Source organism: Schistocerca gregaria, chromosome 5 (assembly GCF_023897955.1).
Source record: "Schistocerca gregaria isolate iqSchGreg1 chromosome 5, iqSchGreg1.2, whole genome shotgun sequence".
Classification (NCBI taxonomy): Eukaryota; Metazoa; Arthropoda; class Insecta; order Orthoptera; family Acrididae; genus Schistocerca; species Schistocerca gregaria.
This window is the reverse complement of record NC_064924.1, coordinates 672,029,700-672,054,765: the sequence shown is the minus strand read 5'-3', so window position 1 is coordinate 672,054,765 and position 25,066 is coordinate 672,029,700. Positions and strand designations below refer to the sequence as shown.

The 25,066-nt window shown below is 38.9% G+C and overlaps 1 protein-coding gene and 1 long non-coding RNA gene across 2 annotated transcripts in view; one reads left to right on the top strand and one right to left on the bottom strand.

Annotated features, from left to right (window-relative positions):
• LOC126272090 (laminin subunit alpha-1) overlaps positions 1 to 25,066 on the top strand; it is a 1,228,077-nt gene that overhangs the window by 622,748 nt on the left and 580,263 nt on the right. The window contains exons 11-14 of the mRNA XM_049974652.1: positions 7,994 to 8,208; positions 14,152 to 14,339; positions 15,047 to 15,156; positions 18,674 to 18,851. Coding sequence (XP_049830609.1) covers positions 7,994 to 8,208; positions 14,152 to 14,339; positions 15,047 to 15,156; positions 18,674 to 18,851 — 691 coding nt within the window. The remainder of the gene's footprint in view (positions 1 to 7,993; positions 8,209 to 14,151; positions 14,340 to 15,046; positions 15,157 to 18,673; positions 18,852 to 25,066) is intronic.
• LOC126272095 (uncharacterized) lies at positions 18,813 to 24,819 on the bottom strand. The gene is made up of 3 exons (XR_007549177.1): positions 24,738 to 24,819; positions 24,031 to 24,156; positions 18,813 to 18,881 (listed from the first exon to the last, which is right to left on the bottom strand). It is a non-coding gene; the product is annotated as an uncharacterized LOC126272095 (long non-coding RNA).

Below are 25,066 nucleotides of genomic sequence, written 5' to 3'. Positions count from 1 at the left end.
AGAGAGCTGTAAGATTTAGCACAAGACCTAAGTTCAAAATATAATGACCAGGAATCTTATGTCACCTCTCCTCATCCAGCCAGCCAAATACTGGCATCTTTGCACCTTCATATCCTCCTCGACATATTGTTGAGCATCACAGAAGTTATGCTTATACATAAAAACTGTGTATCCAGTCAATCTGTTTTTGCAATACCATGCCTTTCACAGAGATCTATGCAGCTTCACGTCTTCCTTAACATCTTGTGGAGTATCAGAGAAGTTATACTTCAAAACATTTCCTCAACACTTTTGCACATTTCTTTGTTAGTGTTGTATAGACATTGAGCCACAAGGTGTCCAATTATACCCCATAATAAATGGTCTGGCATGGAAAGGTCTGGGCTTTATGGTGACCCTTTTAACGGGGCTAGTTATGCTAAATCATACTCAATTCAGCAGCCACGAAATTGTGTATGGAGGAACTTTAATTCCCCATGATCCATGAGTCCCTTGTCTTCAAGTTGAGGAGCAACCACCTTTGTAACATGTCCAAATAAGAATTTCCATTCACCAACTCTTCAAAAATTATGGTTAAGACAGATATGGTGATGGCATCCAAGCCAATATCATAACATGCGGCAAGCTCCTTTTCAACTCTTGCTTTTCTTAGACCAGAAAACCACACTTGTTATTTGTGAAGTGTGACAAAGTGCACATTCTTCTGAAAATAACGTTCTCGAGTGAGACAGAATTTGGGGGCGGGAGAAGGTGTGATTGTTAGGCTGCAACATGCTGCTGCTTGTAATTCCTGGTAATTCATTCAGAAACTTTAGCCTGAATTCTTTCACATTAAAATATGTTTTTAATGTGGTCATGCATTGTTCAGTACAGAACAGCTTCTCTTCTATAAATGCATTCCATTAAAGACTGTTCCATTAACTGGGTATGGTGGCATGTTTTCTCTCACATTTTCTTACATATATTATGTGGCCTTTGTCATTTATTGACACGATAGCATGTTTCTCCAAGTCAAGCTTGCTGACTGATGAATCTCTAATCTATCTGCTGTGAACTGTTGAAAAATCATGGTTGTACACACCTATGTTACCCAATTTTGATTCAGTTTCAGTCATTAACAGAGCCTCTTCAGGTGTATTAATATCATAATTAGAAGTGTGACAACTTATAACTATAATGGACCATCATGGCTCTAGCCAGCATCTCCATTCGGCTGTAAAACATGACCATGTATTGCGTCCCATAACTCTGTGGCAAAGCACTTGACAGTTAACTATGACACATCTGTGTGCAACTATGATTTTTAAACTTTTTCTTTTTTTGACAAAGTAAAAGGAAGTACAAAACAAACTATTTTTCCTATGACCTCAAATCCCCACCTCAGCCTCCTCCTTACCCCTGCCACATGGTTCTCTCTCTCTCATGTGCTGCTGTTTCCAGTCTGGCTTCAGCTGCCAGAGACTGATCACGAGTGTGTGAATTGCATATGCACATGCGTGTCCGTGCTTTTGTCTATTTACCAAAAGCTAACATTCTGGCAGTCTTTTCATTTTGCCTTTCTGCGACAGCACCTCCGTTATATGGTGAGTAGCAACTACCCTTTTCATGATACTGTAACATTCCATCCTGAATTTTCCATGTTTCATTTTGACCAAAGATCAGAGTAGATATAAAATGTGCAGCTATAAGACTTCAGTCACAAGTTGCACTGCATTCGCACAATGCAATAGTTGCAACTTGAGAATAACCCTGAGCCACATAATTTTTTTATTCCATACACAATGTAGTGAGTCATTCACTGTAATAAAGTAATACAGTAATAGGCAACCATTACATTTATCAGAATTAATTTATGTTACAGTATTGTTTGGAGTTTTCGTTATTTTGAGCATTTAATTCTTTATCTGCTGATTTCTTACCTTTTTGCATGCATCCCTGTTTTCTTAATTTCTTTCACATTCCAACTTGCAATGTTGAGGAATGGGTAGTAGCTTCTTTCTCGGTAGAACTTTAGTAGTTCATTTCTTAATTCTCATTCATAATACTCAGGCTGAAAATGAACTGAACACAACTGCGCAATTTTCACATTCACTTTCTCTACACATTTGCACTGTAGTATCCACTGAAGTTGCAAAGTGCTCATCTTTGGTAAAACTGATCAGTAATGTTTGTCATCTTTCGAACAATATCAATGTGCTGTGCTATGGCACAATTACAGTGACCCTTGCTCATGACTGATATGAAATGAATTATTTTCCTTGGATATGAACCATGACTTCCATGGTCTGCTGAATGCACAATCCCTCTATCCTCTACATGAATCACAAAGTACCAGGGCATCTGGGAATTTGTTACTTGTTGGGGGCAAAAATAGTATACCTCATTTTTGTATACCATATTAGTATCCTCCCCTGAGAAAGAGTGCTTATCCTGTACTAGTGCATGTGTGGGCCCTCAGTGTGGTGTTGCTGTGCATGTCTGCTTGAATTGGTCGCCAGCTGTATCAGAGTGGGCCATCCGCTAGGGGCCGCATATGGGAGGCATGCGTGCAGCGCATTCTCAGCCATGCCACCTGCCGATGAACAGAGCATACATATGTGCAGAGCAGCACTGACTGACCCCCTCTGTGTTTATTCAGTTGTCCTGCTCACATCAGTTGTTCCGAGCCTTGCTTCATGGGGATTCATTCCCGTTATTGTTCAGAGGTTTATGAATAAAGCCATATTTGAGTTACTTGGATTGGTTTCGTGTATTACTTGGTTACTACAGGATTGGCGACAAGACTGGGATGGTTTCCATGTGTGCAGTCTCTACGTGCAGTTTCATCAAGTTAGTCATTATGTATGCTGTGCTTCCTGGTCCGATTGAATAGCTTACTTTGGCAGTGACCACTATGTCGGCTTCCATTAACAACAGGGTACTGTTCCACCAGTCCATCCACCCACTTTTCCTCCATATGATGACTCAGTCAAGGATTGGGAAGCTTATGAAAAAAGACTGAGACAGCATTTTTTGGCTTTTGGTGTGACAGATTCATATTTGGGCAAAGCCTTCTTCCTCTCCTGGATTCCACATAAAATCTATCACTTTCTGTGACAGCTGACCCCTTTACAAGAACTGGCTGCTCTTAATTTTGATCACATAAGCTGTTTATTGTTCAAATACCATCACAAACAAACACATGTCAATGCATCACAAATTGAATTCTACCGATACGGCAAGAAATCAAACCAGTTATACAGTTCACGGGCAGCTGAACTTCATAGCCTTAGGTGTAAGTGTCAATTCTTTACTGATACCCATAATGATTCTCATGCAGACACTCTGTTTGCAGAAGTTTTTCAAATAGCACAATATTCTGAAGTTTCTCAGACAACAGGTGACCAAACTGAAGCATGAGGCAATGTGGCAGCAATGTCATAAGATGTGCTCACTAAGCCGACAGATGGCTTGCACAAGGAAGCTGCAGCGGTGGCCGTAAACATGCAGGCCCAGCGCCGCTGGCTCCAGCAGTCACAACCATCACAGGGCCATCAGCGTTCTCTGTTTCCATCTTGTCCTTTCTTTTTTGCCCAGCATGAATGTTTCACATGCCCTAAGCATTGGGCTACTCATAGTGGTTGCCAGAAGAAATGCTACATCACCTCTGCGGGTCATTCTCCAAAGGTTGCTCAGGACATGGAGAAGAACGTAAACTGCATGACTAATGCTTGTAACTTCTCCCAAGTTATTTATCGAGTTCATTGTTTTTTTTTTGTCAAGTGCTCCAGCCACAGACTGATACAGGTGCTGCAGTGCCATTATAGAATTTTGAAACCTCTATGAGTGTAGGCTCATCGCCATTGACACTAGTCACAAGGAAACATGTCAGTTGAAATGAACAGAACATTGCATTGTTGGGACAATTTATAGCGTCTTCTTCTTACAAGTCAGTGGTTCATTCCATTATGTTCTTGGTGGTTGCTGATGGTGGTGTCTAGAACTTTTTGGGGTGGATGCATTTCACACATTTGGCTTTTCTATCATTGAAACAGTTCACCATCAGAGAAATGTTGCCTCTGTGGCAACTTCAATACTACTGTCAACATGCAGTCAATTGGGGATACGTATCCTTATCCATGCCTAGAGGAACTGTTGGCAAAAATGTTGGATGGCCAGTATTTTTCTAAAATTAATTAATTTGACGTGTATCTGCATGTTCCTGTGGACAAAGAGCCTTGGTGAGTTCTGATTTTGAACATTGCTTTTGGTCTCTATCTCTATTGCACCTTCCTTTTGGTGTGGCGGCTGGTGCCCCTGCTATTTTACCATGATTTTTGGAGCAATTGACTATGCCTAGCCCTGGTCACATTAGCTACATTCTCTCTGGACAAGCACATAGTTTTGGTGACTGACGCTTCACAGTATGGCCTCAGTGCAGTCCTAGTGCACGGATATGCTGACGGCTCCAAACAACCTGTTGCTCTCACCTCTAAATCGCTCACCCCAGCCCAGAAGCATTGGAAAAAAAGAGGCTCATTTTTTATTATGGCTCTGAGTTTCACCTTATTACTGATCATAAATCTCGGTTTCCTTGTGTAACCCTTGCACTTCCTTACCTGACAAGGCAGTAAGTTGCCCACAATTCTGGGCACAGTTCACGTCTCGTTACAATTACGAAATCCACTTTCGACCTATGTCTAAACATGCCAATGCAGATGCCCTGTTACACCTTTCTGTGGGTCCTGATCTTGACTTATCGTGAAGAATTGCTTTGATTCATTCTTGATACTGAATCACAGTCCACAGTCTAGTGTTTCCCAATTACAAGCAGTCTAGTGTTTCTCAATTACGAGCTCACACATAGCAGCTGCAGTTGCTGCTGACGCATCCCTCTACCAGGTGGTTTGGTTTGTTCAGCAGGGTTAGCCAGATAAACTGCCAGGTCAGGCTTCAGACCCCCAGTGCAATTATTTTTTCCTTACAGTATCACATCTATGTTTTTGACAGTGTTTTGCTGCTGGCAACAGAAGACGTCTCTCCCAGAGTAATCATTCCCACCGTGAGATTCTACAACTTTTCCACCACAGCCATTTGGGAGTTTCATGCACTAAACTGTTAGCTAGGAGACATGTTTTCTGCCCATGGACTGATGGCAAAATTGTCCATTTTGTAGCAGCTTGTGAGCAGTGTGTCCAACAACAGGCAGCTCCCAGGGAATCCCTGCCCCTCTTGTCCACTTCCCTGTCAACAATGGGAATGCACTCATGTACACCTAGTGGGTCCCTTCTCAAATTCCTATTGTGTCTCGGTTTCGGAGGATTTTCCCTCAGTTCATTTCTCATGCCTTTCAACTGTTTTGTTCCCTTCACGGCATTCATGTTACAACTCCACCATTCCACCCTTAGCCAAGTGGCAAGGCAGAACAACTAGAGCATATGTTCAACTCCAAAATGAAAAATTTTGTTGTGGATTCTTTACTGGATGAAACCTTTCTCCATTTCCTGAGCACCTATCATTTCATGCCTATGGTGGTGTAGAGCCCAGCTGAGTTGCTCTACGAGCTGCAACCACACACAATCCTCCACTGTCTGTGACCTGCAGCACACCTGCTACAGTTTGGTTTGTCTGGCCACTTTGCACCAGGAGTGCCAGTGTGGGCATGAGAGTTTGGTCACTGGCCCCAGTGGATACCAGTCACTGTTATCTACCACCAGGGATGGTGTCCTGACGAACACCGACATGCATGTAGTGCACCGCTTTTTATCTGTTGCGTGCCCGCACACTGCCGGAAGTTACCGGTTCACAGATGCAGCTGCAAACATTGCAGCCCACTGCGCCACCCTCTGTCTCGAGCCTGTCATCACCTACTGCAGAGGGTGCCTCCTCCACGTGCAGTGCCCTACAGTTCCAGCTTCCTGGCACTGGGCGCCAGTCTATCTCCAGCTTCGGCTCCATTGTTTCAGCCTGCTGTTCTGTTTGGGCCACATCCACAAGCACCCTCACGATCATCATTTTAGTCATCATTACTTGGTGGTCCAGTCCCATCTCCTCCACAGTGGGACGTGCCTGCTGATGGCAATGCAGAGATGGCAACGGTACCCTCCTCCCTGATGCTGTCCGGCCACTGCCTGGGACCACCACCCCTGGGCATCCCTGCATGTTACAGCCCTATCCTCCAGTTTCCACCCGGCACATTGTCCCCTGCCCCCTGCCCCCTCCCCCCTCCCCCCTCCATGAGCACTAGCTAATCCCGCTCCAAATGTGACGGATGTCTGTCTCGTTGGGCTGCTGGCATCTCCTCCGTCACCTAGGTGCCCACTTTACGTGAGGGAGGAGTGTGCTGTATCCTCCTACCAGCACGCTCGAGAGTGAGTGTGCAGTGTGTGGTGTCGCCGTGCGTACGTCCTTCAATCGGACGCCAACTGAATCGGCCTGCACCAGCCATTAGAGGCCACCTGCTGGAGTGGTGAACAAGGCGTAGCCTCTGCCGCACCGTCGGCTGACAACTCGTGCATATACTTGCACAGAACAGTGAGGACTGACACACTTTATGTGCACCCAGTTGTACTGTGTATTGTTACATGCGGATTCATGAGAATCTTATTGCCTTTATTGTTCAGAGGCTTATGAATAAAGCCATATTTATGTTATGTTTGGATGAGCATTGTCCATTTGAGAAATTCTGTTGCACGAGAAGTAACACATGGTAACACAGGATATCTGTGATGATTACTCAACCAAGAGTTTCCACAATCACTACTAGCTGTGACCTAATGACTTATCCAATAGCTCTCCACACAGTGCTGCCAAGAATAACAGTGCTGTACCTCACAAAAATATTGGAAGAATGGGGACTCTCGCCAGATCGATTTTGAATCAGATTCAGGAGGTGAGGCTAACGTGGAACCTGGGTTATTCATAAAAAACTAGAACATAATTGATAATTTCTGAATTTTTTGGCTGAAAAAGATCATGATTTGAAGGTCTTACATTACTATCGTGAAATTAACACGATTTTCAGAATATGTAACCACTGCCCTCTTCAGTGTCTGTTGAAAGTGTTTTTTCAAATGCCACAATGGCAAAGCTTCCAAAGTCAAATACGTTCCGATGAAATATTTGAAGAAAGAATTGTTGAGAAAAATAACATAAAAGCAACAAAATGTATTTGTGTGTTATACATGACAAAAAATTGAACCAGTAAATATTTATGGATATAAAAATTATCTCCTGTTGATACACCTTTTCATTCATGAACAGTGATTACGTATTTTATTTACATAAATGAATAATTATAAGAACAAATATTTTTATTTTTCATCATTCAAATGAATTTTTCTCATCTCCATATAATAAGTACGTTTGGTTACCAATGTGCCAACTATCTGATTTGGCATGCACCTTACATTATAAAGGACTATACAACACTCCAAATGTGTCACCTACTGAGGCCAAATCTGTGAAGAAGACAGATGGAAAAATCATCAGTTGAGATGGAAGATTTTGTATTTGCGTATCACCTTATAGCTCGCACTGAATGCAGGGGAATAGATATTTTTAATTTATAAATTACGTTCAAAATTTGTTCAACAGAAATGAGCTCTACATCTTTGTTATGTTTCGTAGACCAGTAGGTGCTTCCAGCATTCACTTATTTTGTACAATGTACTCAAAGCAAAGCAAAACATCTGCTTTACAAGAGCATCTCCAGTTACAGGACAGGAAAGATATATATTGACAATCAAATTTAAGTTAATGTTTCTATTTGCAGTCCTAAAAGGGAAAATAGTATTTATGTTCCAACGAAGTTACTGGATCTAATAAATAGTTACTTGCACAGTGAAGATAGCCTAATTATTTTACAATACTTACATTTGCAATAAGAACATAAATACTATTACGGATTTTTCTTGCCATAAGATTCATTAACATTTATTTTTTATGTGTATCACTGCTTGTAAACAAAAAAGTGAGTAAAACTTACAGTCAGTTGTTTTGTGTGTTGTTGTAGGCATGTGAACACAATACGACAGGAGGTCACTGTGAGATATGTGCTGCTGGTTACTATGGAAATCCAGAACAAGGAACACCTGCTGATTGTAAACCATGTGCATGTCCACTTCTGCAACCAAGCAATAACTTCAGTCCTACATGTGAAGCACATGGCAGAGATGATTATGTTTGTACCAGTTGTCCCATTGGATATGCTGGGAAGCATTGTGAGATGTTAGTTTATCTTTGTATTATACAGCTTAAAAGGCTAGTAATGGTGCTACATAGAAAATATAAAAATGAAAAATATATGTAGATTGAGTATTTTAATTTTATTCCTAATGTGCTTTAGTACAGTTTTTATGAACATCTTTTCTCATTTCTACTGTACCATTTTGAGCTAAGCTTCTGAGCGACCTACCAAGACTCCGTTCATCACCTTTCCCACACATTTTGTATCCATTATTCTTGTAGTTGGTTGCACTGATGGTCTAGGGGTAGTCTCTTTGATTATTAATCAAACCATCCTTGGTCCTGGGTTTGAAACCCACCACCACTGAAATTTTGATTATTAATCAGCATTGGTGGCCAAAGACTTCCGCAATAAGAAATCACCCTCATTCTGCCAATGGCCTTCTAAAAGAGGTTCAGTGCAGTCTCTTGTCTTTGGGCTAGGATATTGCCCCTAAAGGCAGAAGAATCAGCAACAATCAATATGAGAGGATGCAGAAGGCAATGGAAACCACTGCATTAAAGACATGTAACGTGTATCCACAGGACATGTGGCCTGTAATTGAAGAAATGTTATATGATCTCTCCATTGGCAAAAGATTCCAGAGTAGTCCCCCATTTGGATCTCTGGGAAGGACAGCCAAGGGGGAGGTTACCATGAGAAAAAGATTAATTAATCAAAGAAAGGATAATGCTCTATGAGTCATGGCGTGCAATGTCAGCAGCTTGAACATGGTAGGGAAACTAGAAAATCTGGAAAGGGAAATGCAAAGGCTCAATCTAGATATAGTAGGGGTCAGTGAAGTGAAGTGGAAAGAAGACAAGGATTACGGGTCAGATGAATACTGGGTAATATCAACAGCAGCAGAAAATTGTATAACTGGAGTAGGATTCGTTACGAATAGGAGGGTAGGGCAGAGAGTGTGTGACTGAACAGTTAAGTGATAGGGTTATTCTTATCAGAATCAACAGTATACCAACACTGACAACAAGACATCACAAGCTGAAAACGAAGAGATAGAGAAAATATATGAGGATACTGAAAGAGTAATATGGTACATAAAGGAAGATGAAAATCTAATAGTCATGGGAGACTGGAATGCAGTTATAGGGGAGGGAGCAGAAGAAATGGTTACAGGAGAATATAATCTTAGGACAAGGGATCAGTGAGGAGAAAGGCTAATTGAGTTCTGTAATAAATTTTACCTAATAATAGTGAATACTCTGCTCAAGAATCACAAGAGGAGTGTCGTAACACTGTTGTGCGCTACGTCGCACTTCACTTAGTGTAGACCCGGACTGTGTCTTACGCATGCCCAATGTAAACTGACTGGGCACGGCCCGTGCTGCCTGAGTTCTTGTTGTTGTTGTGCCACCAGCAGAGGTTGCGTCCGAATTCTCGCATGCCCTCTGGTGGACAGGACTCTACTTGTGGCAACTACCGTCCGTGATGCGCCATGCCGATGTACGCCTCCCGTGATCTTTTTGGTGGCTACTGCAAGAAGGGTGTATACTTGGAAAAGGCTGGGGTGATACTGGACCATTTCAGTTAGATTACATCATGATCAGACAAGAGATATCAAAATCAGACACTGTGTTGTAAGGCATACCCAGGAGCAGATATAGATTCAGACCACAATGTAGTAGTGATGAAGAGTGGGATCAATTTTAAGAGATTAATCAGGAAGAAGCAATACACAAAGAAGTAGGGTACAGAAGCACTAAGGAATTGTGAGATATGCTTGAAGTTCTCTGAGGCTACAGATACAGCAATAAGGAATAGCTCAGCAGGCAGCACAGTTGAAGAGGAATGAACATCTCTAAAAAGGACACTCACATGGCTGAAAAGAAAAATTTAGGTACAAAGAAGGTAAGGACAATCACATAGCTGAAAAGAAAAATTTAGGTACAAAGAAGGTAACTGCTAAATTCCCTGGGCAACAGAAGAAATACTTCAATCGATTGATGAAAGAAGGAAGTACAAAAACGTTCAGGGAAATTAAGAAATACAGAAATACAAGTCGCTGAGGAATGAATAAACAGGAGGTGCTGGGAAGCTAAGATGAAATGGATCATGAAAAATGTGAAAAAATTGAAAAAGATGTGATTGTCGGAAGGACTGACTCAGCACATAGGAAAGTCAAAACAACCTTTGGTGGAATTAAAAGCAAGGGTGGTAACATTAAGAGTGCAATGGTAATTCCACTCTTAAATGCAGAGGAGAGAGTGGATAGGTGGGAAAAGTACACTGATGACCTCTATGAAGGGGAAGATTAGTCTGATATGATAGAAGAACAAACAGAAGTTGGTTCAGAAGAGACATGAGATCCAGTATTAGAATCAGAATTTAAGAGATCTTCGGAGGCAGAAGGGACAGATAACATTCCATCAGGATTTCTAAAATCATTGGGGGAAGTGGCAACAAAACGATCATCGTGTAGATTAAGAGTCTGGTGACATACCATCTGACTTTCAGAAAAGTATCATCCACACAATTGTGAAGACTGCAAGAGCTGGAAAGCCCGAGAATCGTTGCACAATCAGCTTGACAGCTCATGCATCCAAGTTGCTGACAAGAATGATATACAGAAGAATGGAAAAGAAAATTGAGGATGTCTTCTATAATGATAAATTTGGCTTTAGGAAAGGTATAGGCACTAGAGAGGCAATTTTGACATTGTGGTTGATGATGGAAGCAAGACTAAAGAAAAAATCAAGACACGTTCATAGCATTTGTCGAACTGGAGATAGAGTTTGACAACATAAAATAGTGCAAGGCGTTCGAAATTCTGAGAGAAACAGGGATAAGCTATAGGAAGAGATGGGAAATATACAATATGAGTGGGTGGCAAGAACAGAGTGCTTGGATTAATTAGGGTGTAAGACAGGAATGTAATCTATTGCCCCTACTGTTCAATCTCTATATCAAAGAAGCAAAGATGGAAATAAAAGAAGGGTTCAGGACTGGAATTAAAATTCAGTGTGAAAGGATATCAATGATATGATTCACTGATGGCATTGCTATCCTGAGAGAAAGGGAAGAATAATTACATGATCTGCTAAATGGAATGAACAGTCCAATGTGTACAGAATGTGGATGGAGAACAAATAAAAGAAATACTAAAGTAATGGGAAATAGCAGAAATGAGAATAGCGACAAATTTAACATCAGCATTGATGTCAAGAAGTAGAAGAAGTTAAGGAATTCTACTACCGAGGCAGCAAAATAACCAATGATGAACAGAGCAAGGAGGACATCAAAAGCAGGCTAGCACTGGAAAAAAGGGTGTTCCTGGCCAAGAGGAGTCTAGTAGTATCAAATATAGGCCATCATTTGAAGAAGAAAGTTTTGAGAATGTATGTTTGGAGCACAGCAATTTATGGTGGTGAAACATGGACTGTGGGAACAATCTCAGCATTTGAGATGTGGTGCAACAGACAAATGTTGAAAATTAGGTGGAATGATAAGGAGGTCCTGCACAGAATCGGGGAGGAAGTGAAAAATACTGACAAAGAGAAGAGATAGTGAATCAGTGATGTCTACATTCATTTATTCAGTCACACATTGTGTTCCACAAATTCCATAATAAAGGGGACCCTTCAAGGCTGTGAACAAGTGCAGTTATGTACGGACAGGGAAAAGGAACCACTGTAGGGAAAGCACACTAATGCTTAACAATTCATATCAGTAATTATGGAGATTACTTCTAGATTACTTTATAGATGGATTTGAATATTACAAAAAAAGCAGCTACTTTGGAAAAAGCCCTATTCTTCATAGATCACTCAGCTGCTGTCTTTGTTTAATACTTCAAACAAAGCATTTCTGTACTTTTACACAGAACACAATCTGCTGCCTAAATACTGGAAAAGTCTAGATTTCTTTAATACAACCATGGGAGTTAAGCAGAATTTACAACCCATGTCCAAATATGATAATTATATGAGTGGTTATTAAGTTTCTCTATTACTTTGTTTTTGAACATTTTATTCTGAACCGTAGATATGGATGCACAAGGAGCATCATTTCAAATCATATTATGCCCAGCAATGGACAAAATCAAACATGCCCATCAACCTAAATCACCATACACCAGAGTGAGTGAAGCAAAAAAGATTGATGTGCGTAATTTGCTACATAAAACTTTTTTGGGAATGATCAGAAAAACATAAGAGATTTACATTTCAATGCCAGCATCATCTGTTCGGTTGCTATGGTATATGGCAATGAGGCAGAAGTTAGTACCCATGTCAGCTTGTAGTTGCTTGGGAAAAGGAGGAGGACTGGATCCAATTTCAAGAGAAACCAACAGGATGACCATTATTAACATTCTGCAAATCCAAATGTTTAACCAGAAGATTTAGATTTTGGTTTAACATTTTTTAAATAATAACAAAAACATACATTTAAATAATATAGTATACCATAAAAGGTGATTAAGTCATTCCTTCTCATAAGTCTCCCCTTACCTGGGTGACTTTCCTGAAATCTCCCACTTTTCCTAGACCTCTCCAGTCCTTTTCCTTCACCCCTCTTCCTTCCCCTTAAACCCTTCTACCTGAAGAAGGAACCACTGGCTCTGAAAGCTTGCCTAATTACAACCGTCTTTTATGTGTGTGTTCTGCCGCTGGTTGGTGAGCAGATTTTTTATCTATCCTATTAAAATAGTATATCATTAAAGAATTGCAGCGCAAAGACATTGTGAATTGAATATCAAAATCGTAAATGTGAATATTTTTATTCTGTAATAACATGGTTTTCAATAATAGTTCAAAATATATCCTATTAAAATCAATTGACAGCAAGGAGGACATTACGAACACTCGACATATTAGAATATTTATTGTGAAAAATTTAATATTTTATTAAAGGATAATGTTCTTTTATAATGATAGCAAAATAATTGGTCAGGTATGTATTTACCTTAGTGATCATTTTTATTTGTATATTTTACAATTATTGGATCAAAGTGTATAAAGTTCAACACATTCAAGTTGATGTCACTTTTTCACATTTCTTGAAGTACGCCTCACAGAAAATAACTTCATATTGTAGAATTTGTGTAAAATTTTCCAGTTCAGGGTTTTTTTTGTTTCTTCTATAAAAACTAGTTTTTTGGACACTATGATTTGAAGCACTGCTCCTCCAGCTTCAGTATCCAAAATCAAATAAAAATTATTTTAAAATATGGAGCTGTATCTGCTCTACCTATCTGTAAAACTCTCTGCATTTGTGTACAGTATATGTTTGATGGCTAACAAATCTAAAGGCTACAGAACCATTAGTCGTGTGAAAAACAGTTATGACCAGCAGATTCGTGAGAGTCGTAAATGAGGTATTATTTGCCAAAAAAACTAACCATTTGCTTGAAATGATACAAGTTAATGCATGCAGTACTTACAGAGCAATGTTGCACATTCTTCCCTTATCCATCATTCAAGTGAAAATCTAGAGTTTTCATAAGTAATTAAAATACAACAGAATTGAATTGCTTGAGGTAAAGATCTGAATAACACAATCACTGTGGCTTTTCAAATTGGACTACTACAGTCGAGATATCACTGAAAATAATGTAGTATGTCTATATATTGCCCGTGTCAAGTGTGGATACAATTCAGTTCTGCTAAGTTTTAATCACTTAATTGAAAACTGGAATTTCAGCATTTTTTTATGTTAGAAAGATTTTATTTTGGTATCTCCTTTTTATAGACAATTATTGATAATGCATGATAGGAGAAAATAAATAAATATTAACAAAATAAAATTACTGAATGTTTTCTTTATGTTAATGAAGATGACAAATCATAGATGAAAAGGGAACAATTAACCACAGGGAAGTGAAGAAACAATTATGTTTTACTGTCTTCATATTTTCAGTTTTGAAGAAAGCAAAGAATAATAAAAAGCAGCAAGCGTAAATATTGCAGTCATTAATTTTCTTCCAGGTGTGCGAGTGACTACTTTGGCAATCCATTGGAAATTGGTTCCACATGTCAGCCCTGCAATTGCAATGGTGGCCCTTGTGATTCATACACTGGACAATGTCTGGAATGTAAAGGAAACACTGAGGGATGGAGATGTGACAAATGTTTACCAGCACATTATGGAGACCCAATGAGGGCTGACTGCCATCGTGCGTTGTTATTACTTTCTGTCTAGATATAAAATGTATATTAATAGTGACAGCTGTGTTATATTTAGCTAGAGTTGTTCAATAAATCATCTGAGGTGATTTAATTATGAATGCATTAGAGACAAGAAAACATTTGACAGCAATACTTTAAACATTTTATTTTTTAATATTGCAGTTGCTGTAAATATTTTGATTTGATATGATGCACTGATTTATGATTGTAACACCTAAACTAATAATATGTACTTTGCTGTAATTGAAAATGTTTGTAGGTTTGTTTAGAGAAAGATTATTATTATTGATTAGCGCTACAAAAGACTATGAAATGCACAAGTATTGGAGTTCGGTAAAGGCCTTTTGTTAACTTAATTGTGAGGAAAAGGAGGTATTTTATTTTTAAGTGCTTATTTCAATGGTGGATCATGAATTTTATCACTTAGAATTTATACAATGAAGCCAAGACACAAAAATTCTGAATCATATGTAAGTTAGTTTAAAAAAAAACAAACATATTTCATTAAATACCTCAAGGCATACTGACAATTAAACCATTGTCTTCAGAGAGAAAGAAAGAGGACAATACATTTACTAAATTGTGTAACAAATGGTACCTTAGAAAATTCCCTATCATTGATACATCAGATATGATTACTAATATTTCAAAATACATGCTCCTTTTTGTGATTTGTATTAAATTTTTGCTTCAGCATGTGACTGCAGTGAGGAAGGGTCCCTACAGACAGATAGATGTGATGCAGTAACAGGTCAATGTGAATGCCGAGAAAGGTTTTCTGGACAAAGATGTGATCGTTGTCAGGTGAGTAAGTCTACATTACACATGTAAATTTTTTTTATATAGTTGTGCAGAAAAACTTCAGTTACCATTGTAAGTGGAAAATAATGAATGAAATTTTTAGTATCCTATCATGGAGGTATAATGTTAATTAATACATCCAAAGTTAATGCACAGAAGAAAGTCTAGTAACTGACTACAAATAAAAGTTTTACTAAAATGTAACTGTTTTGGTAGAGTTTAACCAATATAAACCTCTTGGTTTTTCAGCAAACAAATGTGAGTGAAATCATTTTTGCCAAAAGATGATGGAAGTGACATTCACAGAAATGTTACACTATTTCGATGAATTCACTTGACTGGAAACCAGAGAGTTTTATATTAATATGTTACATCATTCCACCTAAATCAGTAAGGTCTGGAACCATTCCTGTCATCGTAGTTAACCAATATATTACTCTCAGGTCTGCCGTCAGACCATGTTTTATAAATCCCACAACATTGCTCCAAAGCAATTTTTAGACATGGTCAGATTGTGGGTTGTGATTATTGCTAGCAAGTATCAACTAACATTGTCAACTCTGTGATGGCCTTGTTATGGAAGCCTCATTTGTTATGGAAGCCTCATTTGAAAATCGTACATCTGTGATCAAGTTGCTTGCTTACAGATGATGGTAACATGTTCTCAACCCCTTACCAGGAGTCAAATTGTGGCCTCGCATGTACCAAGTTACTGGTGATACATCTACATCCATACTTCGCAAGCTACCTGACGGTGTGTGGCGGAGGGTACCCTGAGTACCTCTATTGGTTCTCCCTTATATTCCAGTCTCATATTGTTCGTGGAAAGAAGGATTGTTGGTATGCTTCTGTGTGGGCTCTAATCTCTCTGATTTTATCCTCATGGTCTCTTCGCGAGATATACGTAGGAGGGAGCAATACACTGTTTGACTGCTCGGTGAAGGTATGTTCTCAAAACTTCAACAAAAGCCCGTAACGAGCTACTGAGCATCTTTCCTGCAGAGTCTTCCACTGGAGTTTATCTATCATCTCAGTAATGCTTTCGCGATTACTAAATGATCCTGTAACGAAGCGCGCTGCTTTCTGTTATATCTTCTCTATCTCCTCTATCAACCCTATCGGGTACGTATCCCACACTGCTAAGTAGTATTCAAGCAGTGGGCAAACAAGCGTACTGTAACCTACTTCCTTTGTTTTCAGATTGCATTTCCTTAGGATTCTTCCAATGAATCTCAGTCTGGCAACTGCTTTACCGACGATCAACTTTATATGATCATTCCATTTTAAATCACTCCTGATGCCTACTCCCAGATAATTTATGGAATTAACTGCTTCCAGTTGCTGACCTGCTATTTTGTAGCTAAATGATAAGGGACCTATCTTTCTATATATTTGCAACACATTACACTTGTCTACATTGAGATTCAATTGCCATTCCCTGCACCATGCATCAATTTGCTGCAGATCCTCCTGCATTGCAGTACAATTTTCCATTGTTGCAACCTCTCGATACACCACAGCATCATCTGCAAAAAGCCTCAGTGAACCTCCGATGTCATCCACCAGGTCATTTATGTATACTGTGAATAGCAACGGTCCTATGACACTCCCCTGCGGCACACCTGAAATCACTCTTACCTTGGAAGACTTCTCTCCATTGAGAATGACATGCTGCATTCTGTTATCTAGGAACTCTTTAATTCAATCACACAACTGGTCTGATAGTCCATATGCTCTTACGTTGTCCATTAAACGACTGTGGGTAACTGTATCGAACGCCTTGCAGAAGTCAAGAAACAGGGCATTTACCTGTGAACCCATGTCTACGGCCCTCTGAGTCTCGTGGACGAATAGCACGAGCTGGGTTTCATATGACCATATTTTTCGAAACCCATGCTGATTCCTACAGAGTAGATTTCTAGTCTCCAGAAAATTCATTATACTCTAACATAAACATGTTCCAAAATTCTACAACTGATCGACGTTAGTGATATAGGTCTATAGTTCTGCACATATGTTCGACGTCCCTTCTTGAAAACGGGGATGACCTGAGCCCTTTTCAAATCCTTTGGAATGCTACGCCGTCAGTTACTCTTAATCTGCTTTTTGTCACTTTTGCTAAACAGAAAAATCTTCCTACTTTTTTTAATATTTCTATTTACGGCTGAAATCATCAATGCAGTAACTGCTTTATGATCACTGATTCCCTGTTCTGCGTTAACTGTTTCAAATAGTTCGGGTCTGTTTGTCACTGTTGCCAGGTGTTGCTGTGGCCAAAACCCAAACCAAAATTGATAGCTAGGGGGATCCTCCAACGAGTCACAGGGCTACTGCTGTTGAAACACTTGTTTTTCTGTAAATCCAATTAAGGTAAATGCATGGTTCTAGGATTACTATCATTAGATATACAGAAAAATAAGAATTTCCAATGACAGAAGAACTGCAACATAGTGCATCTAACTACCAATTTTGGGTTTGTTCTCAGCCACAGTGACACTCAGCAGCAGTAATGTCAAGCAATTGCCTCTAAGAAATGGGTTTTAGAAAACATTATTCAGCAGCAAACCCAAGAGCCATATACTGAACATATCTACTGCAAAACCCCGGAGGAGTTTGATATTTTGGCATCTGCCATAGTTACACACAAAAAGAGAACAAACATGTTATCTAAAACTTCCTGGCAGATTAAAACTGTGTGCCGGACTGAGACTTGAACTCAGGACCTTTGCCTTTTGTGGGCAAGTGCTCTTCCATCTGAGCTACCCATGCATGACTCATGGCCTGTCCTCACAGCTTTAATTCCACCAGTATCTCGTCTTCTGGAGACATGCTATCTATCTGAACTATCAGTTCCACAAAAATATCTGATAAAAATTAGCATCATGCACTCAGCATAAGAAACTGTTGCAGAGGCATCAAAATTTATGGAGATAGTCTAGCTGTTGCTAAAGACTGGCACTACCCTCCAGCACACGCAGCAAGCAATAAAAATGTTCTCCCAAGTAGTACACCTGCTAACCTATTACAGGTATTAATGAAAGAAATATTTGTTGAGTCACTGTTCTAGTCTCCATAGTATTCTGTTTCTCCCCAAATGCAACTCATTTATGAACTTAAGTATTCCATCACAGAAAATAATGAAAGGGTACTTAGGATATTCAGTGTTCACAGCTGTCTTTGACACTACGAAATTGGTAAGAGTTTAAAAAAAAATCTTGCCGGTACATTTATCAACAACGATAAATTTCTTTGTCGTTAACAGAGATCATAATCGTATTACCTGGAGAAGGTACAGACCAATGTTACAGAGATTCATTCCTAAGGAATTTCTTCATGATTGTCCAGCCAGTTACACTTTGTGCCATCTTCATCAACAAAAATTACTTATTACGAAGCCCATATTCTTTTTAACGTATTTTTCCACTGGGCTGTTATTTATATCTACAGTAAGGCAACATTCACAATGATTAGTTTTAAATCAGCATTTAAATATTGAGTTTAATTTCGTTCTTCTGTACAGGAAGGTCTGGGGAATGTCACGGCAGGATGCATTCCATGCAACTGTCATCCTATCGGTTCAAAATTACCAGCCTGTAATCCATTTACAGGAGAATGTATGTGTCACAATGGCATTCAAGGCCCATATTGTGATACCTGTGCTGAGCTGCATTACAACTTCTCATCTTCGGGCTGCATAGGTGAGTGCTGAACCTGTGTGTAACTCATTCCTATAAAACACAAAATGCATGGTTGGGTACCTCTGTACTTCGTATTGGGTTTAGTGCTAGAAAAGACAATTGGTATTGGCTCTATTTTTATGACAAAATAATTGTGGAGCTTCAGATAATAATGTAACCAGAAGTAGAACTAAACTTTCAAAGAAAGCAAACAATCTATGCATCTTTGAGGACTATGTCTCATTTGACTTGTTGACAACAGGAGAACACACAAGTCAGACACTTCTGTTAAATGGACTTGAATTTACATTTACAGGTTATTCATGAGGATGGAATGCATTGTACGCTCATAGTCTTAGACAATTATCAACATCACTTACCTACTGCATAATCTCACCTTAAATTTACAATGTTTTCATTGCATTAACAAACACTTTTTTTCCATTATAATGCTCACTGTGATGATGTAGGGTGATGTGGTTAACTGCTTCAATAGGAAAATGACAAAAGCAATACTATGCACAAAAGAAGATTAGCACTGCTGATTCTTCATGATTCTCAGCTAAATATGAAAGTTGGTGCAATAAAGTCATGATTCAAGCACAGAGAGGTGTTCTCTGTGTAGTAAGCTGACTACAGGTCAACTTGTGAGGTTATAAGGACTAAAAGTTGTAATTTCTTTTCTGATGCAACAGAAAATACTCTTAGTTGAACTATATGACTAATTACATATATGGTACATAGTTTTGTGTTGTCTAAACCATAAACAACCTTAACTGTCCACAATTGCCATTGCATGGGCATTCCACTATGTGCAGGAAGCTATGCAATCACCCTCTCACTGCATATCACACCAGTGAGTGGTGAGTGGCAACATCTTGGCAATCCAAGCAGGCCAGTGTCAGTGTGAATGTGAGACTCTGCTGCACAACTTTTCTCTGCAGTTTCCAAGAGGAGATGAACAAAATACAACTGAGTAGACCTCCAGTTTAATCAGATCAGATTAGATTAGATTAGTTTTTGTTCCATAGATCCGTGTTGAGGAGATCCTCGTGGATGTGGAACATGTCACCTTTTTTTTTTATTTTGTATTTTTTTTTTACACTGAAATAACAATACTAATAGTATAAATATATACAACACATCATTTGTTTCTATTAAAAAATTCGTCAATGGAGTAGAAGGAGTTGGCTACTAGTAAGTCTTTCAGGCTCCTTTTAAACTGATCTCTATTTGTAACTAAATTTTTTATGTTTGCTGGCAAATTATTGAAGATGAGTGTTCCTGAGTAGTGGACCCCTTTTTGAACTAAAGTAAGTGCTTTTAAGTCCTTGTGCAGATCATTTTCGTTCCTGGCATTGTATGTATGAACTGAGCTGTTTGCTGGAAAAAGAGATATATTATTTAGGACAAATTTCATTAAGGAGTAAATATTCTGAGAGGCAGTAGTTAGTATACCCAGTTCTTTGAGGAGTTTTCTACAAGACACCCGTGAGTTTACTCCACAAATAATGCATATTACACGCTTTTGGACTCTGAAAACTTTTGTTTGACTTGAAGCGTTACCCCAAAATATTATACCATATGACATTATGGAATGAAAGTAGGCAAAGTATGCAAGCTTTTTCACTTTTATGTCGCCTATGTCTACTAACACTCGAATTGCAAATACAGATTTGTTAAGGCGTTTCTGCAGTTCTGTGGTGTGGTCCTCCCAACTGAATTTATTATCAAGTTGTAATCCCAGGAATTTAAGACTGTCAACCTCTTCTATCTGCTCTTCTTCGTACTTTATGCATATGCTGGGTGGAAAGCTCTTACAGGTTCAGAATTGCATATAGTGAGTCTTTTCGAAGTTTAATGTCAGTGAGTTGGCTTTAAACCATTTATTAATATCCATGAAAATATCATTAGCAGATCTTTCTGGAACTACACTCTACATACTATTTATTGCAATACTTGTGTCATCTGCAAACAAAACAAACCCTGCTTCTGGCAGTGTAACTGATGAGAGATCATTAATGTACACAAGAAAAAGCAATGGCCCTAAGATGGATCATTCATCCTGACGAAATTTTGCATCTCAGTGATTATAACAAAAAAGTGAAACATCACTTAGAATATTCTTCTTCATTTACAGAATAGTAAAACCTATTACAGAATGACTGACTGCTTCTGTTTCAAATACGTTCATGAATAAAATAAGACAGGACATAAGTTAATAGAATTTTGTCTCAATTATTCTGGATGAAGTAACTGATCTATGTAATTTCTCACAGGTTTTGCTATGTCACACCTGTTAGTCAAGTCGATGAAACACTTTTACAACACATGAATGTGTTCACAGTGGAGCTGTAGTTATGACTGTTCATTTGAATGCGTTGCAATGAAGAGTGATAAATACTTTTCTACTGCAATATTCATTCACTGTTCTACTTGTCTACCGAGTCCAGTGCTTTCGCAAGTTATGTCAAAGATAAAAAAAATTGCAGGATTTTTCCTTCACTTTCAATGGTCTTGCTACTTTTTCATCCAAAGATACCAGAAGTACCTGGGCTCTGTATGACGAAGTAAATAAATGACTGCCACCTAAAGTTGCCACACAATGGAGTTTTGTATATAGTTTGGTGAAAACCTTGTACTGCAGTCAACTGGTTTTACTTTTCACCAATATAATAGCTACATTTTAAGTGGGATAAAGAAGCTTCTACTGTTGCTTGTGAATTTGAAATCAGGATGCAAATCAGTTTCATTCTATATACTTTTGCAGACTTTTCCCCTCGCACTGAAACCTTATTCAATATATTGCAAGCCAATGTGTAAAACAAATTAATGATTATTATGATATTGTCTGTGATATGTTGTTGCAGTTGCAAATATTTTTGACAACAGTTGCATTAGCCATGGAAACTGGTGACACATGTAAATTTGGCAGGACAGGGACTTGAACCTATATTTCCCAGTGATTGTGAGCAGTTAACCATCTCCACTATACATTAAAGCTTGTAGGACTAATCCAGATCTCCATATGCCGCAATGTCTATGCCCCATTTCTCGCAGCTTATCTGGATTCCTGCAACCGGGTTAATAACATGAACTAGTTGAACCTTAATATTATCCTTGTTTTGGTCATCCGGTCTGTAATATCTATTACAATTAATCAATAACCATGTTGAAAATGTATAACATTTAATGAATTCCCAGAAATGTTGAAAACCAAATGTGACGGATTTGAAAGAATATAGAAGTCATCATGTCCAACATATGGATGACCCAGTAACTAAACACCCTAGGCATGATGCTGCAGTCACTTTGGAAACAAGCATTGTAAGACTCTACTGTAAAATACTGGACACAGTGATGGGGCAGTTATAAGAGAGATTCAGTAACTCTGACTCTGTAATTTTTGGAATTTCAAATGTGCACTATTTTCATCAACAGAAACAGTGGTACCCAGGAGTTGCACATTATCACTAAAAATTTTATGGATGTTTCTTGTTTGTTTTTTCCTATTTTAGATCAAAGTTGGCTGTTGTCTATATATTTTCAAAGAAATGTGGCACAAACACATTTGTTAAATGGGTTCCAGATGGCATACTAGGCGACGGTAAAATTCTTTGAGTTAGTTTTGATTACTGTTGCATTCAGTTTCTCATTTGTGAGAAACTCTACACCCATAAGAATGGTAAAAAAACTTTGATGTAGTGCACTAACTCAAGAATGGCTCACAAACTTAACTCTAATATCAAATGAAATGAAGAGGATCTCCTGTTGCATCTGAGGTCTTATTGTGGAAATCAGAAAACTCACCAAAGAGGTAATTTTATATTTAAAAATAACATTTTATTCTTTTGTATCTGCTTGCCTCAAAGGAAAGTTCCGTACATGCCACTGGTTTACATCTATATCTATTCCTCATAAACTATAGCAAAGTGCGTAGTGGAGGATACTTCCCATCATATTATGTGTGACATCTTTGCATTCCATGGGGATCAAAGGGGGAATGATTGCTTGAATACGTCTGAGCTCACTGTAATTAATATAATCTTGTTGTCACTGTCCCATTAGAATGATGATAAGGTTGTAGTATATTACTGGATACCTAACTTAATACATCTGCCAGTTCAGGTATATCAGTGTCTATCTCTGTGATAGGCTCTCCTACGGGTCAAACAAACTTACGATATTCCTATTGTCTTTCTTTATGTACATCCAATTATCTCAGTTAGGCCTATCTGCCACGAATCTCACATACTTCAGTGATATTCTATAAAGTCTCCCATAAGTCTGTTGACTTAAAATGACTACAGTGCACAGTAAAAACTTCATAGTACTTTGGTCCCCAAATTTCCTGAATCTCAATTGCATCTTGTTTGTGAATTTGCTACTGTGACTACTTCACTTTCTATTGCGAACAACAGGAGCATCGTGCCTCAAGATATGCATCGAAAAGGAAGTGAAACAAGGTAAATTTAACTTCGTGTCAACACGTAAACCACTTCAAACGAAGTTGCAGAACAAAATGGGCCATATTGTTTTCAAAGGATTCATCCCAGCTTTTACCCAACATTATTTATTTAAGCCGCAGGAAACCTAAACGAGGATGGAAGGACTGAATTTAAACCACGATCTTCCTGGATATGAGTTCAGAATATTAATCACTGTGCCACACTGCGAGCGAAATTCTTCACCACAGGCTGCAAGTGAGATTCAGATTCAATATAGGCCTATTCAAAACGGTCTATTGAAGGAAAACACAAGAGTGTCACAACGATATCGTAAATTTGTTTGTCAAGCAGCATTCAGTAACATCGACAGACACGTAGCAGCACCTTACTCATAGTCAGCGTCTACAGGGGCTGCAAACGACAGTTACTGTAGACGTCAGGTGAAAACAGGGTGACAAGTGTATGGCGCTGAGCACCGAATATGACACGGCTGCATCCGGCGGGGCTTTTCTTTAGAGCCTGGTACTGCAGATCTGCGACGGCGCAGACGAGGGGGCTAGACTTGTCCGTGGCGTGGGAATCAGAGGCGGTGTGGCAGGCGCGTATGCGGGGGAATGTCGCTCTCGTTACGGCGTCTGCCCCGCGCCCCAACTCCGAGGCCATCGCACGCCGTAATTGAATCGCTTTTTGTAACGCTGGAGTACAGTTAGCTTTTTAATTTTTATAGCTTGCCCTGGGCAATACGTTATTACCCTTCATCCGAGAAACAAGCCATCGTTCATCAATGATGACCGCACGCCGGTGTCGCTTTAGCGCGGTACGGTCTCTGCGCTTCCTTGAAAGGATCCGACGCCGTCACTTCAAACACCTCCGGTCACCTATTGGAGAATATAAATTATGACATATGGCCCATCACTTTTAATCGTTCGCTGTTCTGTAAGCCTTAAAAACTACTAGGCCTAATGGCCACATTACGTGAAAAATGCCTTATTGCTTAATATTTAGAAAGTTTTCACACGGAATGTAACGCTGGTGAATGGATAATGTGTAGCTAGATAATAAGGAAAAACTCATTTTATATAATTAAGAACAAATTCTACCGCAAGCCGAGTATCATTAATTATTTTATCTCTTCGTCAGAAAAACAAACCAATTTATGTGGCGGAAATTTCTTCGTATCCAAATTATAACTTCAAAATAGTCAATCATAAATAAATATGAGATAAACGTTGATTATTTACCTAATCTCGTACACACAATAAGCCAGATGATGTTTTACGTTACTATTGATGTTGCTCAACGATAAATATATTGTTAGTAATGTTTAAAGTAAATCTGAAAGTTATGAACCTCCATGGCTGCAACGTCACAGTGGAAAGGAGGATTTCTGCACCATTTTGTAATCAATCCCCAGTCAATCGAAAATTAACACCGTTTACTTACTGTATAAGCTTCTTACCTTATAAACGGTGTCTCCCTTCCGTCTTCACATCCGACGCCATCTTTTCGAATAAGAACCAAACCAAAGAAATTAACAAACCAACTCTTTCTGTTTGTATCAAAACTCAACATTTTTGTTACATATACTAGTCAATGTTACTACTATTAGCAGCTCTTCGGAGAACATGATCAGCAAGAAAATTATTTAAAATAAATGCCTGCACATCTTACGAACACCACCTCAAAGAATTCTCCCGAAACCTTAACACAGTACATGTCGGAATGTACTTTGTTCCTTTAATACGAACTTTGTGTCTCATTCCATACGGAAAAAATAGTCTGTGGCAA